Genomic DNA, 19,551 nt, shown 5'->3' on the forward strand with positions numbered 1-19,551 from the left:
TCCGAAAGGTGGGATGGGTACATTCCAGGTCAGCTATTTCTGCTTACCCTTGTAGAACAAAGCTGTTAGCACAGTGGGTGAGCAGAAAGGAGGAATGTTTCATCTCCTTTCAGCTCATTTTTATTGAGCGGATGGAATTAAGTATAAAAACTGAGGCATGCAAATACCCATACAGTTCCTGTGCAGCAAGCAGTTACCTCAGTGTGGGCAAGATGGCTTAGATGGTTCTTTGCCAACGCCAGTCCCACCACTCCTCTCTCCCCTCCTTCCTCCCAAATGAACCATTTCTATGGAATGGGTAATTACAAATTATGGTATGGAAGATTTAGAAATTTTAAGTTTATATGCAGCTTTATAATATAAGCTTGTGGATTTTTAAGAGCTGTTTGGGTTTCTTCATGAAAGGACAATTCCACTGCACACACAGCAAGATTTCCAGGATCTGAAAGCAAATCTGAAAGCCAGCAAATCTATGTACTTTCCATCCGCACTATTTTTAATCTGTTACCCTTAATTCCTATCCAAGCCCTTTATGAGTGCCCAGAAAAAAAAACATTTTCCAATGTAATCAGTGGGGCTTAAAATCCCTGGAAAGCTGCTCATAGGTGAAAAGCCAACTTTTTTTGTTCTTTCTTTTTTTCTGGCATACATTTTTTCTGCATTAGTTTGTAGTTGAAGGTTAAGTTCTTCCTATATAAGTATTTAATAAGGAAAGGAATAAAAAAGTGGTATATAGAGGTACAAACCTACAGATCTTTGTGAATTTTCCAGGGGTGTAGGAAATAGAACTTAATAACCAACATCGATTATAGCACCACATCTGCAGTTCACCTTCTGTTTTAATTACTGAACTTTATTGCAGTTCTATAAATGCTTCTTTACATAACTCACACACAAGGCCCCGGTTTTGGTACTCCATAAAAACAAGTGACAGGTTGCACAAAATGGTTATTACAGACACACACAGTCATCTTAAAGCCAGTGCAGTATAGAACAGTACTAAAACCATACCTGTTTGGAAGATTAAATATATATACATTTATTTAAGGCCAAAATCATGGTAGTGGGATACATCAGCGATTAAATATAAGAGTATATCGTCTATAGCAGCTTTGTAAAATAATCAACTACTCTCTAGTTATCTAGCAGCAACGTTGTCTAATGACCGTTAGACAGTTTGTTTCAATCAGTAGATGTTTTGTTCCAATATTCCATGCAGACTGTAGAAGCCTCTGATTATCACATTAGCAAGAACAAAATGGTTTCTACTTGAAGCTTTACTGACATTTCTAAGAGAAACTACAATACTGCAACTTCACCAAAAAGTCACGTGTTAACTGTTACCTTCATATTCCAGAGTACAAAATAGGCTGCACACTTCATTAACGTTTTTTTTTCTCCAATGCAGACCGTAAGTGGATGGAAATTCCCAGGAGGCCTGTCTAATCCTGGTGAAGATATTGGTAAGTTCAACAATAACGGGCCAGAATCAATGGAACTACAAAGACGTTAACACTGAAATACATAATGACCCAACATCGCTCCTGTGACTACTCACTTCTTTGTAATAAAGGCTAATGGATTAAGTGACACAATCCTGTGACATAAACTTTAATAGGGTAAGATCATAATTGAGGGCAGAGAAGCTTTCTAACATCTGCATTTTTTACAAGTTCTCTTAAATAAGTACTTGAAGCCAGCTTTTATAGGTTCGTTGGGTATGTTGCCGTAAGAGTGAGAAGCACAGAAGAGTTAAATAATCAGCAGACAGCAAAAAGTAGAACTGAAGTAGCAAATCCTCAGCTCACACTGCAATACAGAGCAGGGAGCTCAGTGACGTACGGAGCAAAAATCTAAAGTTTCCAGCTTTCAATATTTATGTGCAAAACAGCAATAAATACACTTGCTTCCTTCTACCCTCATCCACTGATTTGCTTACATTAAGAGCTCTTTGCACAGGACCAGAGTAAGTGCAGTTCCTGACACTTGGGCCCACCTACTTTGAATCAGAGACATAAGGCACTTCTGCATTAAAAACAATTCTGGTTTGAGAACAGCCATCATTACTACCTAGCATAGCATAGGTGATGCTGAACACAGCTGCTGCCTTATGTTCAAAGGTGAATGAGTAAGGGTATGTACAAAGAGATAGACAGAAGATTGTGCTTTTCTCCTTATATCTCACCTCCTGAAACTACAATCCACAGACTAGTTAATCCTTAAATTATACTGCAGTTATTAGGTAGGTCTTGGTTTCAAAAGGTAAACTCACTCACAGTTGCTGAGCTCCCACATCTGTCTTCAGATAGGAATATATTCCTCTAATAAGTGAAATTTGACAGAAGCACTGCCCAGAGCAATGCAGCAGCTCTACAAACAGTACTGGTATCTTAAATCTGCTTCATACCTTAGAAATCTCTCCATATTATCTTAGCAGTGGTCCTGTAGCAATGTGTGGAAAGCTTGTATTCCAGCTCATCATTTCAACACATGGAAAAAATGGACTTTTAGTTTTTGTAACTCTGGAATCATGTTTCAACTGCATCACCAAACAGAGTGATGGAAATCAACATTCTTTGTTCAACACTGCAAATACGTACAACACAATGGAATGGCTTCATACTTTCGAAAGACCTCCAACACCGTGTTTCTTGCTTAGCCAGACACCTGTACACTTTGAGTGAAGGAGAGAGGATCTGGGCCAAGAGATACCAGAGGAGCTTTTGTAGTGAGGGAAGAGAGTAATTCAAATGAGAGATGGCTTCTCTAGGGCAATTCTGAGTACCAGCAGCCATCCCTCAAATACCAGGTGAGATTATGGATGGAGCCTGGATGAAGATATTACAAAGGACCAGGAAGAAACAAATCACTCAGAGCTCCCCTCCTGCCTCTGCTTAACAATAGCACAATAAATGCCATGATTCTGTGCATCACATTTCAGTATTACGAAATAGATAAATTAGTAAAGCATACAATAAAAGGTTTAATTTTTACTTTTACCATCGTTTATATGAAATCTTACAAAGTCGCAGTCACCCAAGAGTCCAAGTTTTAAATGCTGTTACAACTCTTAAAAATCCTGTGATTATCTGAAGCAACAAAGTATATGAGCGCTGCCTTTAACGAGCACAAACTGATCTGCACGATTAATCCGAACAGCTTCATAATGGAGACTAAGCAAAGTGCACAGATTTTTCTATTGAGATTCAAACCTTACTGTTTCTTCTGGTTTAACTGTCATATTTAAAATACATACATTTAATTAAAATGGAAACAGGAAAGGGCACTAGATCTAAAGGAAAAGCTCAAAGCTTAAATGAAATCCCTGCTAAGTTTTTCTTACCATAGCCTGCCTCAGCATTCTGCCCCGTCTCAGTTGTCTACCTTCTCTGATCATTTCTGTGTAATATGTCCTTTGTCTAATACTAAAAATCACTTGCCCTAGGGAATTTGCTCTGCAACCAGTGTTTTAAACCAGTGGACTGCAAGGGCTACCCTGGGCTGCATACAGTGCAGTCTCCCTAGGAGTCAGTAATGCTAAATGAGTATCTTTCCCCATAGGCGGTTGCCTTGTAATTAATACTGCAGTGAAAGTTACAAACAGAAATGTCCTGCAGGCACTCGGTATTAATGGGTTTCCTATCCCACAAAGGCCTCTATATATTTGATGTTAACCTTATGCAGAACGTTTCACTGCAAGATAGAAGACAAGTGTCAAAACTACACCATGTACTATGGAAAGTTTCTTTCATCTGTTTGTAGTGTATGCAAAAGAATGGTAATTTGCAGTTAATTTTGTTCAGGGACCAGAAAGTTTGCTTGTCCTCGTGTAGAATGGCAAACAGGCTTTGCATTTTGAAAAGCTTGCTAAGCAGAAGGGAAGATGCTTTTTGTTAGGAATGTTCTGTGATCAAAAGGTTTAAAGGGTGCTTAGCTATTCTTGTGTGTATCGAAAGAATCGCTCTCTCTGCCTAGGAGACACGGCAGTTCGAGAGGTTTTTGAAGAGACTGGCATCAAGTCAGAGTTCAAGTCCATCCTAAGCATAAGACAGCAACACAAACACCCCGGAGCCTTTGGGAAGTCAGACATGTACGTCATCTGTCGCCTGCAGCCCTCCTCCTTCACCATCAACTTCTGCCAGCAGGAGTGCTTGCGGTGTGAGTGGATGGACCTCGATGAGCTTGCCAGGACAAAACATGCTACTCCCATCACGAGCAATGTAGCTAAGCTGTTACTTTATGGATACCGGGAAGGGTTTGATAAAATTGATATAACCATGAGAGAGTTTCCAGCTGTTTACACAGGCCTCTTCTACAAACTATACCACAGGGAGCTGCCTGAATCCTACAGAAACATTACATGATAGCAACAAATTTCACATTATAATATTCATAATTTACAATTTTTATTGTAGGAGTTACTTAGACCATATTAAAATTATTCACGGACTTCTTATTTGGGGGAAGAAAAAAAAATCAGTATTTATCCTCTAATAAGCTACAGATATATAAATTATTTTAAATGGCAAGTTTTCCTGTTAGCATGCATCAGATTAGTTTCCCTTTACTCTGTAAAGTGAATATAAAGTAAATAAAAATAGCTCTAGAGAAATCTCTAGCAGAAAATAGAGCGTTATTGATCCTGAAAATAGATTCTCTATGTAATTTTAGCTCCACACACACTGGCACAATAGGTTTACAGAGCAGTATGAAGACAGGAAGAAACATTCATGTTTTAATCTTTCTGCAAAAACTAGCTGATATCAGCAAATAACTGCTTCTATTCTTACTAGTTTGGTGAGCAGTAGGAAACTCTGCCTGTTAAAGTGTAGTGTGGCGTGTGTTCAGAACCCGCCATGCAAATCAGCTTTTAGCAGACATTGGAAGAAAAAGGATAGCTTTCTGTCCAGGTCCAGTTTTTGGTCCAGGCTTGTACTGTCCAGTTCTTTTCAGTGCCACGTACCAATCAGAGTACTTCCGTGACCGGTAAGTGTTATAGTTATTAGATTCCAAGCGCTCAAAAAAGAAACATTCTTCTGTTGCACATTTCTATAAGAGAAGAAGAAAGGGATTACTGATACTTCACATTGATACCACAATCCATCGGTTGATCTGATTCATGGGACTAACTTATCATGACAGTAACTTAGCAGTACATTCAGTTTTAAGAAATCTGTATGAAATGTTTCACACTTAAAGAAAAATATAATTGCTGTTAATGTATTGTTTAAAACACTTAGAAAAATAATTTTTACCTATGATTCATGAATTGTCTTTAATAAAGACAAGGCAGATTCTATTATGTTTTTGCTATGTAATTCTTTCTTCCTGCCTGCAATTTAGTCAGGTGTAAGAAGAGCCGTGTCTATCAGTGCTGACTGACAGATCCCAACTCCCAGGTTGAACACATTCATATTCACTGTATTTTCCTACAATCGCCAGAGAGAAGATGCTTAGCTGCACTAAGCCCCTCAAAAGGTTGAACCTGCCTTAAACCAACAGTGTGATGGAGCTCCTTCCGCACATCTCTGCACTCGATGGAAACCAACACTCCCCAAGGGCGACCACGCTGAAGAGAATGTATCTTAATTTTCCCATGATCCCATTCATATCAGTGAGACCATTTAAGAAAAATGAAAAACAAGACTTCACAGAGAACAGACTGAAACGCACACAAGAGGAGTTCACTCCTTACACATGCCCAGTTTCTGCAGCTACAAGCAATTAAGGCATTCAAATGAAGTCTATAATAAAGAAATCCATCTCCAAACATATGTCTTCAAGTCTTGGCAATAAAAAATACAGCTCCTCCACTTCAACCATTTTCAGATAGGAGTTTTGGTTTCAAAGGGAAAGAACTTGGAATAAAAATACCCATAGTTAATTTCTCATTTTTATAAATGACAAATGTTTTTATATTTAAAATTGCATTAACCAAATGAATTTTAATGAGATTTATATTGTAAATAATCATTCTGAAGAATGTTATATTGTAATGCCTTTCAGCGCAGCAGTGGGAGAACAGATGTATTAACCATCTCAAGCCCCAGTGATCTGAATCTGAAATGGATTACAGGTGGCCTTAAGAGGCCACAGAGACAACGCAAGAAAGAGCAGCGTTTGGGAACAGAACAAAACTTGCAGTGCAGTGTAGGTAAGTGCAGTACAGCTGCCCAAAGTGGAAACCAAAGCCTTGTGCTGGGCTGAGCCTCAGCTGCTACCAGCATGAGAAACCATGGTGAACCAAAGCAGGCACCAACAGTCTGGATACAAATGAAAGGCAGCTTGGCACAGAAGCAACACAATCACAATTCAAATAAACACATTCTTCCTATTAGGCTTCCTCATATTTTTCAGGTTTACAAAGAAAAATAGATTAAAACTCCCCAGGCAAGCACATATTCAGGCAACTTGTGGGTGTCATAAAAAATAATCACAGATTGGGAATAAAGTAATAAAAAATAAGATAATCTATTTTTTTTAAGTTGATTAAGATTACTTAGGTGCCGCGTGGTTTGCCCTAGGCACTGAAATCCTCATTTTAGCATGTAGCTTACCTGGCAAATATTCTCATGCCACAATTCTGATCCCTGACCCTACAGGGAAAAACATCCCTTCGGTCTGGCAGAACCTGCCTGATCACAGCTAAACCACATCATTGTGACTCTACTGACCATTAATTTGTTGTGAAACAGGAAAGTTGGTCAAAAATACAGGTCTCCCTTTCATGGGAAATTTTGAGACGTTTCTTCATAAAATGAAATAACCAGAAACATTTGATGCCATAAAGTGAAACCACTTTAGTGTCATTAAATGAAACTAGAAAGACAAAATAAAGCACAGTAGCCATATTAGATGTGAAACGTTTTGATTTTGCCATTAAAAATCTGTTGGAGTTCTGAAAAAATATTTCTGAGAAGACATTCTTGATTAAAAGCATTTTCCAAGGAAGGCATTAGATCAGCTGTATCAATCCCCAGCCATCTCCTCCACTGACCAGACCAGTAAGCACCACCACACTCCCACAACAACATCATCTGATGGCAAACAGAGGGCACACAGCAGCTTAATGGAAAGCCACGTCTAGATTTCAAGACAGGAATGCAGCCCACCACACAAAGCACCCCTATAAGAAGGAAGATGCTGGCTAAGCAAGAAGTCACCTCGCAGAACTCAAACTAGGCACAAATCACAAAGACAAAAAGAACCCAACTGGAAGAAAAGAAGGGCTGAATGATGGCTTTCAAACAGATTTGTGGAGCTGATAGTATATTTATTCAACATTACAAATAGATACCTGACACTGGAAAGTAACGGGAAAGAATAAAGAAGACAGACATTAAGAAGCGTTTGCATAAGACCAGCACACCTACCCAATGTCAGGAGGGGTTACAAGGACTTAAAATGTTTGTTTCACACAGTAAAAGCCTGGCTCACACAACAAAGCAAGAGGCAAGCACAGATAGGAGTGCCTGCAATTACAAAAGAGCCAAACATATTCGGGACAAGGGATAAACTATGTAAAGTGATGCTCAACTTAACGTGCATCTGTGCAATACTGAACAGATCCTTAATGGTGGTATCTCAAAAAAACAGGTCCTGAAAGATGGGCATGCTGTTAGCTGTTGAATCACTTGGCTACGTACCAACGCCTGTTAACAAAACTGAACAGGGAAGGAACTTGGGCTTACGCTGGTTTACTGGTGACTAAGAAGGTGATCAGACAAGGAAAAAATACAAAAAATAAATACAAAAATAGAGGAAATAACCAGCAGTTTCACCACAAAAGTTTGTAAAGGCCTCGTAATGTTGAGGGGTTTAATGTTCTTCCTGGGAACAAATCTATCTTTCAAATGCTGTCGTAATTGGAAAGTATGCTACTCAAAACTAGCGGTGGAAAAGCACGGGATACCGGAATAGAGAATCAAACAGCTGCTTAGAAATTAAAGCTCAACAGTATTTTTAAAGGAATACCCAAAGATCTCAGCAGATACAAGTTCACGTGCACAGATGAGATCACTTCAGCACAAACACTTCCAGAACGCGCTCTTACAAAGCTCCTGCTGCAACAACCCTCCCCAAACTGAAAAAGAAATGCTGGCAGTTATGCACAGTTCCACAGCCATGTTTTCAGGCAGAAAAGAGCAGAGGCGCAACTGGCCACAAGCTCACAGAAATCCTCATGGAAAACAGGGTTTGTGCTTCAGAGAGCAATCGCAGAACTACAGAAATAGTCATTAGAAACATGGGCTGGATGAAGAGCAAGACCTTCTTAGAGCAAAGAGTTTTCTCCCATGAATAGCAAACCTGAAGGGTTGCAGGAAGCAGCGTTTGCAGAAGACGCGATTCAAGTAACAGCCGTTTCCAAAACCGCTGTGCATAGCTGCAACAGAGGCTCATCCTACAAAGAAGGACACAATCAAGAGCCACTGTGCAGCAGGAGGCTGGAAATCCCAAATACAAACATAGCCAACTGCTCGTAAATTTACAGCTGATGCCAAATGTTTACTTTGACCATTCCCCGCTGCTTAGGCTAAGGAGGGCAATTTGAACAGGAAGCAGAACACCATCATGCCAGTACCACAGGAAATTCCCAATTATCCTTAATACAAGAATAGCACAGCTGACTACTATTCACATTTTCTTCAGCTGATCTGTCAAAACATCCAAGTAAATAACACTGTAACTTGAAACGGGTTATTTAACTATATTCCCAGGCATAAACAAAACCTGCTTGGAGAAGCAAGAGATGGTGCGCTGCATGGCTGAAAAGCACACACAAAGCTGTTGAAATGTTCTGTTTGCCTTTGGACTCATTTTACCTCGGCAGGGACTGCACTGACAAGTGACTTCTGTAGCCCTTCTCCTGGGCCTTTCACAACTGCCATTCAGCTGGGGTTAGGAATTCACTTCATTATTAACATCTGCTCCCAGCATTGTTAGCTTGGATACAGAATCCAAATGTGACTATTTTTAAGACACCAAAAGCATCAGAGCTAGTTGAAAACTAAAATTCCAGTGGGATGCTCCACAGCGGTATTTCACTGGACACAACCTTTAAAGATCGTTTGAATTCAAAGCTATGAACATGGACAAGAGACTGGGTTTTTTTCTTGCACAGGCTGTTCAGAGAGCTACAGAAGCTCCACCTCTGGAGGTGCTCAAGGCCAGGCTGGATGGGGCCCTGGGCAGCCTGAGCTGGTCGGGGGCAACCAGCCCACAGCAGGGGGTTGGGACTGGGTGGACTTTGAGGCCCCGTGTAACCCAACCCATTCTGTGATTCTACAATTTACAGCCTCTATTTAAGATTTAGACCTTGGAGATCTTATTACCTTTCAGATTCTGCTAAGCAGATTGACTTCAAAACACAACTAAAAATTAATGCAATAGCAATTAAAAAAAAAAAAATAGAGTTTAAATATAAATTAGTGATAATAAACTAGTTTTAATAAACTTTTATTTTTTAATTCTATCATTACATTGGGAAAAAAATGTTTTTTTGCCAACTCACCAGCTTGGAATTGTATGTACTAAAAAAACCTTGATTCCCTATGAAAAGGAGAATGACATGCAGGCTACTGCCAAAAACATCAAAGTTTTGTACAAGCTGGCTTTACCTTCTACTTTAAAAGGGTCTTTACCATCACTTATGTGAGAGGAAGCTTGAGAGGAAAAAATTACTCTGGAGGAAAAAAAGGGAGAACATTTATTCTTTCTTCTCATCATTTCCTTCCCCACACGTTCAGTCCGACTTCTCTCCCTTAGACAGTGCCAGTCCAGTTAAATTCTTCAGCATGCACTGCTGCTTGTAGGTAAGCACAGAAATCTCTCTTAATTGACACAAGTTTTTCTGAGCTAGTTTCTCCCTGATACATCATACAGACTGAAATGCGAACCTAGCAATAAGATACAGAGAGGTGCATTAAGAAATGCTGCTTACCAGTGCCAGCAATCTGCCATCCTCCTTCATAGCCAGAAAACGGTTTGCACTTACTCCTTTGATTGATACCACTCCTCTTTCTTCTGCTTGAAGCTGCAGTTTGACTGTGAACAATAGGACAAAATTATTATGAAATTAGAAACAGTAAGGTACGTTATTCTCCTATACACATTTCACATATAAGCAATTCAAAACAATACGAAGTACACAACTCCTGAAGCAATACTTCATGGCCCTGTCAGCTGCTTACAGATGGGAACTTGTTAATGTTCTCTCTTAATGCTTATAGAACAGCAGCAGAGAGACTGTATGGTTAGGCTGCCAATGCTTGAAGGTGTGAGTATCGTCCTCTGGTTAAGGCTCAGGACTATGCAGCACCGTGCCTCTGTGGGAGCTGCTAAACACCCCACAGGTTCCCACCAGACAGCACTGATGCACTTACGGTGTGACCTCCAGCAATAAGCAAACAGGAAGAATGGCAAAAGGTGATGACTATAGCAAAGACACGAGAGACGGTGCTGTACACAAGGAACACAAAAGTGGATGCAATCCATTAAAAGAAACAATACCAAAAAACACCAGCAACCCTCTAAACAGTCGTGATTTCTTGAAAGCCTGTAGGAACACAGGCACAGCATCTGCCTACTGACAACAAAACAGAACTAAGTCTGAACTGAGTTTTCTGGTACAAGTGAAACCCAGCAGTTCAGATTAACGCAGAAACATTTTCCTCTTTATCTGCAGCTTGCCTCAAGACGTGAAGATAAGCATTTTTCTTACCTTTTTCTTTCACAGTTCCTCACACCACCACATTCAGAACGACAATTTGAGCCTTAAGTGGTTAAAATTACTGAAGGTGGCCCAGGAAGTTTGCATATACACTGCATTTCTATCAAACTCCAACAAGAGTTTCTGCGATACGCTAACTCACAGCCCAGAGCTCTCAGCCATTAGTACATAGGACTGAGAATCTTCTCAGTGCCTCGGGTTATTGAGGTTCGAAAGAAACCTAAATGCTGTGTTGGAGCTTCCCTTCTTCTGGAGAACTAGAAGAAGGTGAAACAGCAACATGCACATTGTCCTAAGCCGCGCCAAAGGTACTTTTCAATCCCAACCATTTCAAAACTCTGAAGATTCAACTCTGATTATTTAAAATGTCATTTGGAAAAGGTCCATACAGCAACTACAGCAATCACTCTGGACTGCTCACAGCTCCACATGTGCTCCTCTCTCCCCCTCCCCTTGCCTTCAAAGAAAAACTAAGCCTTTCCTCGTGGCTCTGCTCCATGGAGGTCTCACCCAAGCAATACAATTTTATCAGATTTCTGCTAAAAAATGAACACAACCATCTCAGTAACAGTTCTCCAAATCCCTACTTGCCCTCTGTTCTGAACAGCCACTCCCGCCAGACAAAACTGGACCTGCAAAGCCCCTTGGCACAAAGAAGCAATCCCAGATTTTCCTGTGCTGTGCTTTCACTCACAGGGATTTTTAAGAGAACAGTATTTCCATGACAGAAAGCAAGAGCATTGCAACACAGCCATCCACAAAATAAGGAAAGCAGAGGAATAGCTTCTGCCCTTCCTGAGGTACTTGGAGAAGGAACACTTCCGCCAAAGAATTGCAGCAGCTAAAGAAAGAACAACCAGTGTGTTGCAGGCTGCTATGGGTTATGTGCCCATCAGGTGTTAGAGTGAAGGATGTGACTCATCTGGTGCGAGATTTATTGGCGTTTCCAAAAACCAACTGGACTGAAACTCTGTTCTCATCCCAGAAATCATTTTGGGAATTAGCGGGGAAAAAAAAAAAGGGGAGGAAAAAAAACAACAACAAAACCCAAAACATTTTGCATTAGAAAATGCAATAGAGAGAAATCTAACTGCGACAAAGCCCAAAAAGAGCAAAGACTGCTACACTTGGAAGTACCCAGCAATGGACTTGCATCAGTTTGGGTTTGCTGTTGAGAACCAGCACCCCCAGCTCATGTCCTATATTGTAGGACAGCTATTGCAGCTTGGTGGGGTGAGTCTGACAGGCAATACCTGTACACGAGCCTCATGCGCCCCTCTGCTCTCATTAAGCGTTAAAAATATATTAGAACTATAAACCTTTAGCCCACAGAATAAATGTCTGAAGCAACAGTGAGGTTTGCAGTGGAAGCAGCTCCCAGGATTTTGAGAGTGGCTGTGGCTCATTCGCCTTTTTGTTTTGGGGAGATTTTGCAGTCCAAATGGAAGACCTCTGGTTTTACTTCTTCTTTTCTGAAGGAAAGGACTCAAAACATCCTAATAGTGAGAATGCCAGGAACATGAAACCTTTGGGAAAACTGTCACAAACTGTTTTTCAAGCATTCCATCAGATTTTATACGTGTACTGGCAGACACTGGGTTTACAATGACTCCTCTAATTTTTATACAGATCTAAAGCCAAATTAATGCAAATCCTACACTACAAAGAATAAGTGGGTTGTTATGGATTATATGCCTGTTGCCATTTCACACAAATAAAAACAAACATCAATAACCAAGACCTTTCCAATCACTAATAGCCCAAGACTTCCAAGGAACAGAGAATCCTCAGCTTTCATAAAAAGGCAGCCGAAACACTGAATTTCACCCTAGAATCCTGTACCCAAAACACAGCCCTCCCTGCATTAGGCCAACATCAGAGATGCGAGCAGTTTCAAGCAGGCTCCATGCAACACCCAGCCTTTGGGGGAAGCTGGAGAGCAGGGAAGTGCTCCGCACAGGGACTGGGGTGAAAGGAACTTGTGAGGTGTGCCCAAACACACTTAATAAGGAACAGCTGTGTCAACCATCTGAAAAGCAAGGTGATGGGGTTTAGCTGAACAGAACTTCATGTTGATCCGTATCTTTTGTGGCCTTTCAGTCACCAACAGGAACTGCTGAAACATGAGCCATCATTTTAGATGTATTCGTAACATTTGTTTGTAGCGTACTTGAACCTCAAAACCATGAAAACCTTTGGACATGACGGTGGATAATCATGAGACGTGACAACATTCGCCCCACGCCTTAAAGCCGCTCTCACCAGCTGTTTCCCCTTGACAAAACGTAGGTCACTTAATCAAGAAGTTTGTAACCCAAGGAAGAAGCAGAGAACACCATCTAACAGCTAATTGTGAACCCAGGGGCCAGAAGGGCGTGTTTTCCCAGTTATTTTCGCAGTCCTTGGGGAGGGCCCCTCCAGCACAGCACAATGTACGTACGTGCTTCGCTATTCGCGTTCACTGCACACACTTTAGTTTGTGGTGAATGCCACAAATGCGGTTTGGTAGCAACAAAGGACTCAGCACACTGAGCAAATGTCTTTGGCTCAGTCACCACAAGGTTATAAAATACACAGCACTCCCATCCCAGTTATAACCTACATTCCTTTATTACAAAGGAATATTCACTACTGCTAATATGACTTCCTTTTGCATTTCTCCCTAATATAGTAAAACACGATCACCTTCCAGTTGTCTACTGGGTCAGAAGAAATGAAGTGAAAAATGGAGAAGTTTCTTCTCATGACACAGTAGAAACTCTCAGGAAGAGGGATAAAGCGGTATCTTCGGAGAGATATAAAAAGGGATTATAAGAGATGAATGGAAGAAAGATAAAGTTAAGGCAATTAACTATAATTAAGAGATGAATTTGAGGCCATCTTCTGCAGCAGCCTTCTCATTCTTAAGGACAGGATTACAGAAGTATCCTAAAATAAAGCCCTCCTTGTTCCTGTGCTTTGCATGATCACAAAACTTCTACCGGGACAAAGGAATTGGTTCACAAACCACAGTGTATGGCTGCAACACCATGGCCCGTTATACTGCAGAGATGACTTCCCAGCAGAAAAGAGTGCTGGCCCAAGAGCTGCAGCACTAGATATAGGAAGGTGACATTCTCAAACCCAATTAAATTAATAATAGGTATTTACTGCCCTTGGGACAGAATGTATCCAACACATTTTTATACCAGAAAGTTGGTGTGATTTTGTTGAGTTTCCTTTGCTGTTGTTTTTAACAATAAATACATACTTTTGTTTATTTCTTTAGGGGAAAAAAAAAAACAACAACACAAAATACCCGGCTCAAGACCAAGAAGCGCTGAAAGTGTTCCAGCCAGAGGGAAAAGAAACATGATATAAAAAGGCACATGACAGACAAGTCTCCCTTTGCTCACCCTGCACATGACATCAAGAGATTCCTTCACACTGCTCTCCTGGCAGCCCTATTCCCTAACTACTGCGCTGCAGGAAGCCCAGAGGCAAAGTACCACGGCTGGGCCACTGACCCTCCATAATTAACTTGCCCTTGCAGCAAAAAACTGCATTTTATTTTATTTTTGCATAGGAATCCTTTTACAAAACTTCAGAGAAACATGCAGCAACAATGAACAAAAAAATAAAAAATCCCCAGATCTGTAATAAAAAAAAATATTATTATTATTATTAAAATTTACAAATCTGTTTGTCATCTTCTTGAACAGCAAAGTGCTTTCAAAGGGGACTACATCCAAATTCTTTCCTCAGCTGCTAATTGAGAGCAGCACATCCAGCCTCCAGAGTGTGGGAATTCTACATCTTATTGGCAGCTAAGCTGAGAGCTCAGGTCCACATGCTGATGCACACAGCACTGACTACAGCACTGTGCTCCTGCCCTGCAGGCACTCACGGCACCTAGGAAAGATCTACCTACAGGTTAAACTAGTCAGCGTGTTTGTGAAAGAATGATAAATGGGCATTTATTTCACCGTTAGGAGAGGCTCGTCTAAGAATACGAAAGCTGAAAAGTGATATTCAATAGCACTGTGGCTGGCAAGTTTTCCATCAGATCTGTAACCAAATGCATCTTTCCCACGCTTTCCTTGAGAGCTTGGAGAAGTACTTCCAACTCAGTTTTGCGTACTCCAGTAGAGGAAAGAATTTTACGGCCAAGTAGCACAATGCAGACAGAGCAGACGCCTGCAAACATGGAGAATGCAGAAACTCTGTATGTTTTCCAGAAGGTCTTCTGTTGACCTGAATGCCAGAACTGAAGAGTTACATGCACAGAGAAAACTCCAAGGTCCTCTAACAGCTCTCCTAATCCAGCAAAGGCTTCATACGGGCCCAGACCAAATAACGCTGCGCTGACTTAAATCATCCCAAATGGTTTTATCGTTCTGCATCATAGAGGGTTCAGCCAAAAACCTCCTAGAAAATGGGCTTATTTAGAAGATCTTGGCAAAATCTAGAAATCTAATGTTTCAGAATGAGAGAGCTAAAGGTTTTGCCTGGGGCAGCAGCTGAGCACGAGGGCAAGCACTGCATTTCACTCACAGCAGCCATGCCAGAGTATCACAAAGGAGGAGGGAAAGCAAGGATCAAAGTGGGGAAAAAAGGTTGCAAAAACACATGAAGGAAAAAAAGAAAGAAAGAGGGACTTAAAAAGCAAGTTGCAATGGAGGAGCAGGGCAAGCATGCTGTACCTGAAGTCACTGTGCTGCAGTTCAGTAAAGTGGGATTTGAGATGTATAAGCCAAGTGGAGTCACATCTTTTTCCTACTCCTGCGCAAGGAAGTGGGAAATTTACCTACTACATCAGAAATCCTGAAGTAAGTATATGCTGTGAGCTCTTGATTTTGGGTACGCTTGCACAGCAAAGGGAGGAGTGATAAAGGCTTAAACTACCCTTGCACTATAGCTGACTTAGTGATTTTCACTACAAGCGGATTGTAGTACAGACACAGACACACTCTCATGGGATTCAGGTCAGGTGGGCCCCTGCCTACCCCAGCTCAGGGCCCGTCATCCTACAGAGAAAAGCCCACCACCCAGTCTCATTGCAGTCAGCCACCCAAGCTAAACCTGAGCTCATAAGGGCTCACCAACACACAACCTGCAGCCATACCTGCTGCTGCTGTAAGGCAGATCACTGCCCTCACGCCATGCACGTGGGTTTCAGCTCTGCAGTGCTTTCTTTCTGCACTGTTGCTTCCAGGGCTGAAGCAGGTTTTCCTGCTTCTCTCATTCTCTCTCTCTCTCACACACACACTCTTAAGACAGTGGCTCTTTTCATGACTGTAACACCCTCATTAAATCCCTGCAGGAATGTGATGAGAAATACATTTTACCACGAGGAATCCCAGCCCTCAAGCACTGATACTCCAAGAGATTATATGCATGTTGTGAACATCTCAACAGCAATTGCAGAATGCTCGGACACAACAAAAAACAGAACAGTTATGGTCCCTGGAAAAAGAGAAGGAACTTGATACTGCTTCAGGCCATTTGCACTAATACACAGCTGCTTTATTGGAACTGGAAAGGTCATCAGCCACGCACCTTGGTTTACAAGAAGGGAGAGTTTCTGTACCCCTGAAAGCCCCAGGCTGCACGTCCCTGGATCAATGACTGTGTTACTGCAGTCTCTGCTACGGAAAAGAGAAATCCAAGCCAAAGGCTCAGGGCCCATCTCCAACATATTTGCAGAGGCCCTGTAAGGAAAACCCTTCCACAAGGCCCCCGAATGACACTGCTGCAGAGCTGCTGCGCCAGCTCCACGTTGGTCATCCTCTGCAGCTCCATGCCTGCAGAAAATAGCAGGGCAGCAACACTCCACAGCCTTGCTGCTATGGAGGCAGAACAAATTAGAACCGTGAAGTTCAGAAACAAGAAAAAAACGAAGAAGAAAAAAAGAAAGGAGGGAAATAACAATTGTTGTTTTGCTAAACATAACACCCTCCGAGTTCCCACTCCCGCACACTGTGTGGCTGGAGTTGACAATTCCTTCATGCTCGGGGCAATTCCTATTCCCAACCAGGTGTCCAGCAGGACACAGTTGGCTGCACTTGTTCCACACACCAAACATCCCAGACCTGAGGGCTGGCTCAGAGACAGACGTGCACACACACACGCACACTAACACCTCCACTATGGATTTCATAGATTCCAGAGAATTGCCCTGTGGGTCAGGGATCCAAACCCCACTGAGCCAGTGATGCCTACCGAACCGGATCTCTAGCAATCAGAAACACCCTGGGCTGTATTTCTCCCACATGTAGCACATTCCTGCCCTCTTCTAACTGACAGACTTTGCACCCAAGGTACCTCCAGTCCTGAGACTGCAAACGGGAAACACCACTTTGCTTGCTTTCTGCACGTCCATTGAAAACAACAGTGCCATCAGCAGAACTGCTAAAATACACGCTGCCCAAACCCCGGGACAAAAAGCAGCAAGCAGGCACCAGCAGAAGAGGTGGTCGTTTCATAAACAAAAAACACCGAACAGCAGCAACAACAACAAAAATAATGAAGCAAATGAAGTGCCACACTAAGAAACAGTGAGTCACGCACCCATACAAAGGCACATTTCTTTGCTTTTGCATGACAGCATTCTAAGTGTATCTTTTTCCTTTTTGCCAGCCAGAGGCATAAAACCGCTTGCAGACAGACCTAAGGGCTTTAAAATGTAAACATCCACAACAAAAATACACACTTCTGGAATACAAACACCTCGAAAAGTTCCTGCTGCACTTAAAATGCAGCGCAAAGCACTGAGCAGAGTAACAAGAAGTACCAGCTGACAAAGTCAGCCTCGCCACCACTCACGGGCTTCAGGGGCTTTAGTCAAAGTACGAGAAACACTGAATTTAATGAATACATTTCCCTATTTAGCTTCTCCTTCTGTTATAATTTATATCTCAACTCCAGTTCCTACAAACATCCAACTCCACCTAACGAACACCTATCAACTCAACAATCCTCCTCAGGAAACATCCATTACTGACTGCAGAGCATCCTCAGATGCTCCCCATACACTGGATGGTACAAAATCGTTTGAGAATAACGTAACACACACCCTTCTCTAGCTACAACCAGGCTCAGCCCTCCTTGCCTCCGTACCCTCATGTAAGATGCACACAGCAGCACTTCTCCACTGCACTTCTCCAATGCATGCAGTCTGCACAGACTGCACCAGCAAACTTCAGAGAGCGCTTTGAAAGTTAAAAGCACAGCAGCTTCTGTGTTCTGCTGACAGAACACAGCCGGGGTACTTCATGCTGCTGAGTCAAGTACAGAGCAATTGCTCGACATTACATGAGGATATGAAGTGTTAGACACTGCAAATACACCTTACAACATTCCTAAACCCCTGCCTGCACTCAGCCCCATGGTCACTGCACAGGAACCAACTGCATCGCTTTGTCAGGAGGACAGAACCAGGCAGGAAAATTCACCAGTTTTACCAAGGAACTTAAATCATTACTGGGTATCAATGACAAAGCCCAGTCTGTAAGTGCCAATAGCTTCACCCAACAACTTGATCTACAGCAGTATTTGAGGGCTTCATTAACAAAACCATGAATGCATGTACACACATGGATTTTCAGACTTGTTGCACACGACCTGTTTTACTGAGAGTAAAGTAATTCTTCACATTTCTTCCAACTGCTTTCACATAATATTCACAACAGTAAGCGGTAAAAAATAACCGCTTCCTGTTCTTCAGCTTTAAAGCAGAGCTGCTGCAGCAATCCAACCATAACATAAGGCCACTGCCTGATAGCAGAAGGCACATTTGGAACTTGCAGAATTTAGGCTCTTTACATTAATTGCACGTTCCCTGGTATCTTCACAGATATGCACTGCTTCTCACTTGCAGCAAAATGAACACGCACAAAAGCGGGAACAACCTGAGACAAGGCAAAATACACTCCTCTAAAGACAAAGAAGGTAAAACGTGTTACATTGAAAAGGTATTTTTCAGCACAGTAACTATAGGAGAGTATGGTGCTGTAGGAATGTTGGAGCACTTGGAGAACAGAGTCAGATGAAAGGACAGGCCAGCACCACAGTGGTGTGAGATTGCCAGCCCACAGGCACAGCCAGCCTGGAGTCTGCAGGTGAAAAGGAAAAGCTGGAGAACCTGAAATACTGTGGTAAAAGGGAACTGTGTCACGCATGCAGGGTACTAGGGGGACATGGGAGGAGGAAGAAATAACAAAGTGCCGCTGAGTAGAACTGATTGCTCGGGATCTTGCCAAAAGGTTGAGACGGTGACAACGGCAGCTTTGCACTTCTCAAATTTTCAATACCAACGAGAAGACAGCTGATCAGAATCAACTACTAAGTCTTTAATAAATATCGACGCAAAGGCAATTTAAAGCAGTCGGAATCCATGCGCACGCACACAGCATTTCACTTGTGCCAGTTTACTGCAAGGACAATGCAAGGTCAACATTAAGCCCGGAGACTTACTTCATCCTCCATCTAATTTATCCCCTTCCATCAGGCCACGTATCCACCCTGCACTGACATTTAAATAACGCACCCACAGGGGAGCAGCGCAGGCTGCATGCAGTAAGGCCAACGAAGAACAGCGGCTGTCAATCACTGCCAACTCAAAACAACAGCCATCTGGAATCGTCACTAACAGCCCGTTTTTGCTTGAATGCAGCCTTGCTCCCAAATAGGCTGACTGTGAGGAGGCAGATGGCACACACCATAGGGCTCAGCCTACGCTGGGGAGCCAGTAACTGGGGTCTGCAGGGCCACATGGAAAGGGATCGGGCCATCATCACTTCGCTGTCTTCCAACTGCATTTTCTTCTTGGCTCAGACCTTAAT

At 42.1% G+C, this 19,551-nt stretch overlaps 2 protein-coding genes across 4 annotated transcripts in view; one reads left to right on the top strand and one right to left on the bottom strand.

Annotated features, from left to right (window-relative positions):
• The first annotated feature begins 836 nt into the window (after nt 1-836).
• On the top strand, nt 837-5,299 carry NUDT6 (nudix hydrolase 6). Its single transcript, XM_015861873.2, has 2 exons — nt 837-1,463; nt 3,976-5,299. The coding sequence occupies exons 1-2, from the start codon at nt 1,403-1,405 to the stop codon at nt 4,362-4,364; spliced, it is 450 nt and encodes a 149-aa protein (XP_015717359.1). The 5' UTR covers nt 837-1,402; the 3' UTR covers nt 4,365-5,299.
• Nucleotides 4,627-19,551, bottom strand: part of FGF2 (fibroblast growth factor 2) — a 32,700-nt gene continuing 17,775 nt past the window's right edge. For all 3 annotated transcript variants that reach the window (XM_015861871.2, XM_015861872.2, XM_015861870.2), the window contains 2 exons: nt 9,941-10,044; nt 4,627-5,049 (listed from right to left, as the gene is read on the bottom strand). In XM_015861871.2, coding sequence (XP_015717357.1) covers nt 4,864-5,049; nt 9,941-10,044 — 290 coding nt within the window. In that variant the 3' untranslated portion in view covers nt 4,627-4,863. The remainder of the gene's footprint in view (nt 5,050-9,940; nt 10,045-19,551) is intronic.

The sequence above is a fragment of the Coturnix japonica genome, chromosome 4 (genome assembly GCF_001577835.2).
Source record: "Coturnix japonica isolate 7356 chromosome 4, Coturnix japonica 2.1, whole genome shotgun sequence".
Classification (NCBI taxonomy): domain Eukaryota; kingdom Metazoa; phylum Chordata; class Aves; order Galliformes; family Phasianidae; genus Coturnix; species Coturnix japonica.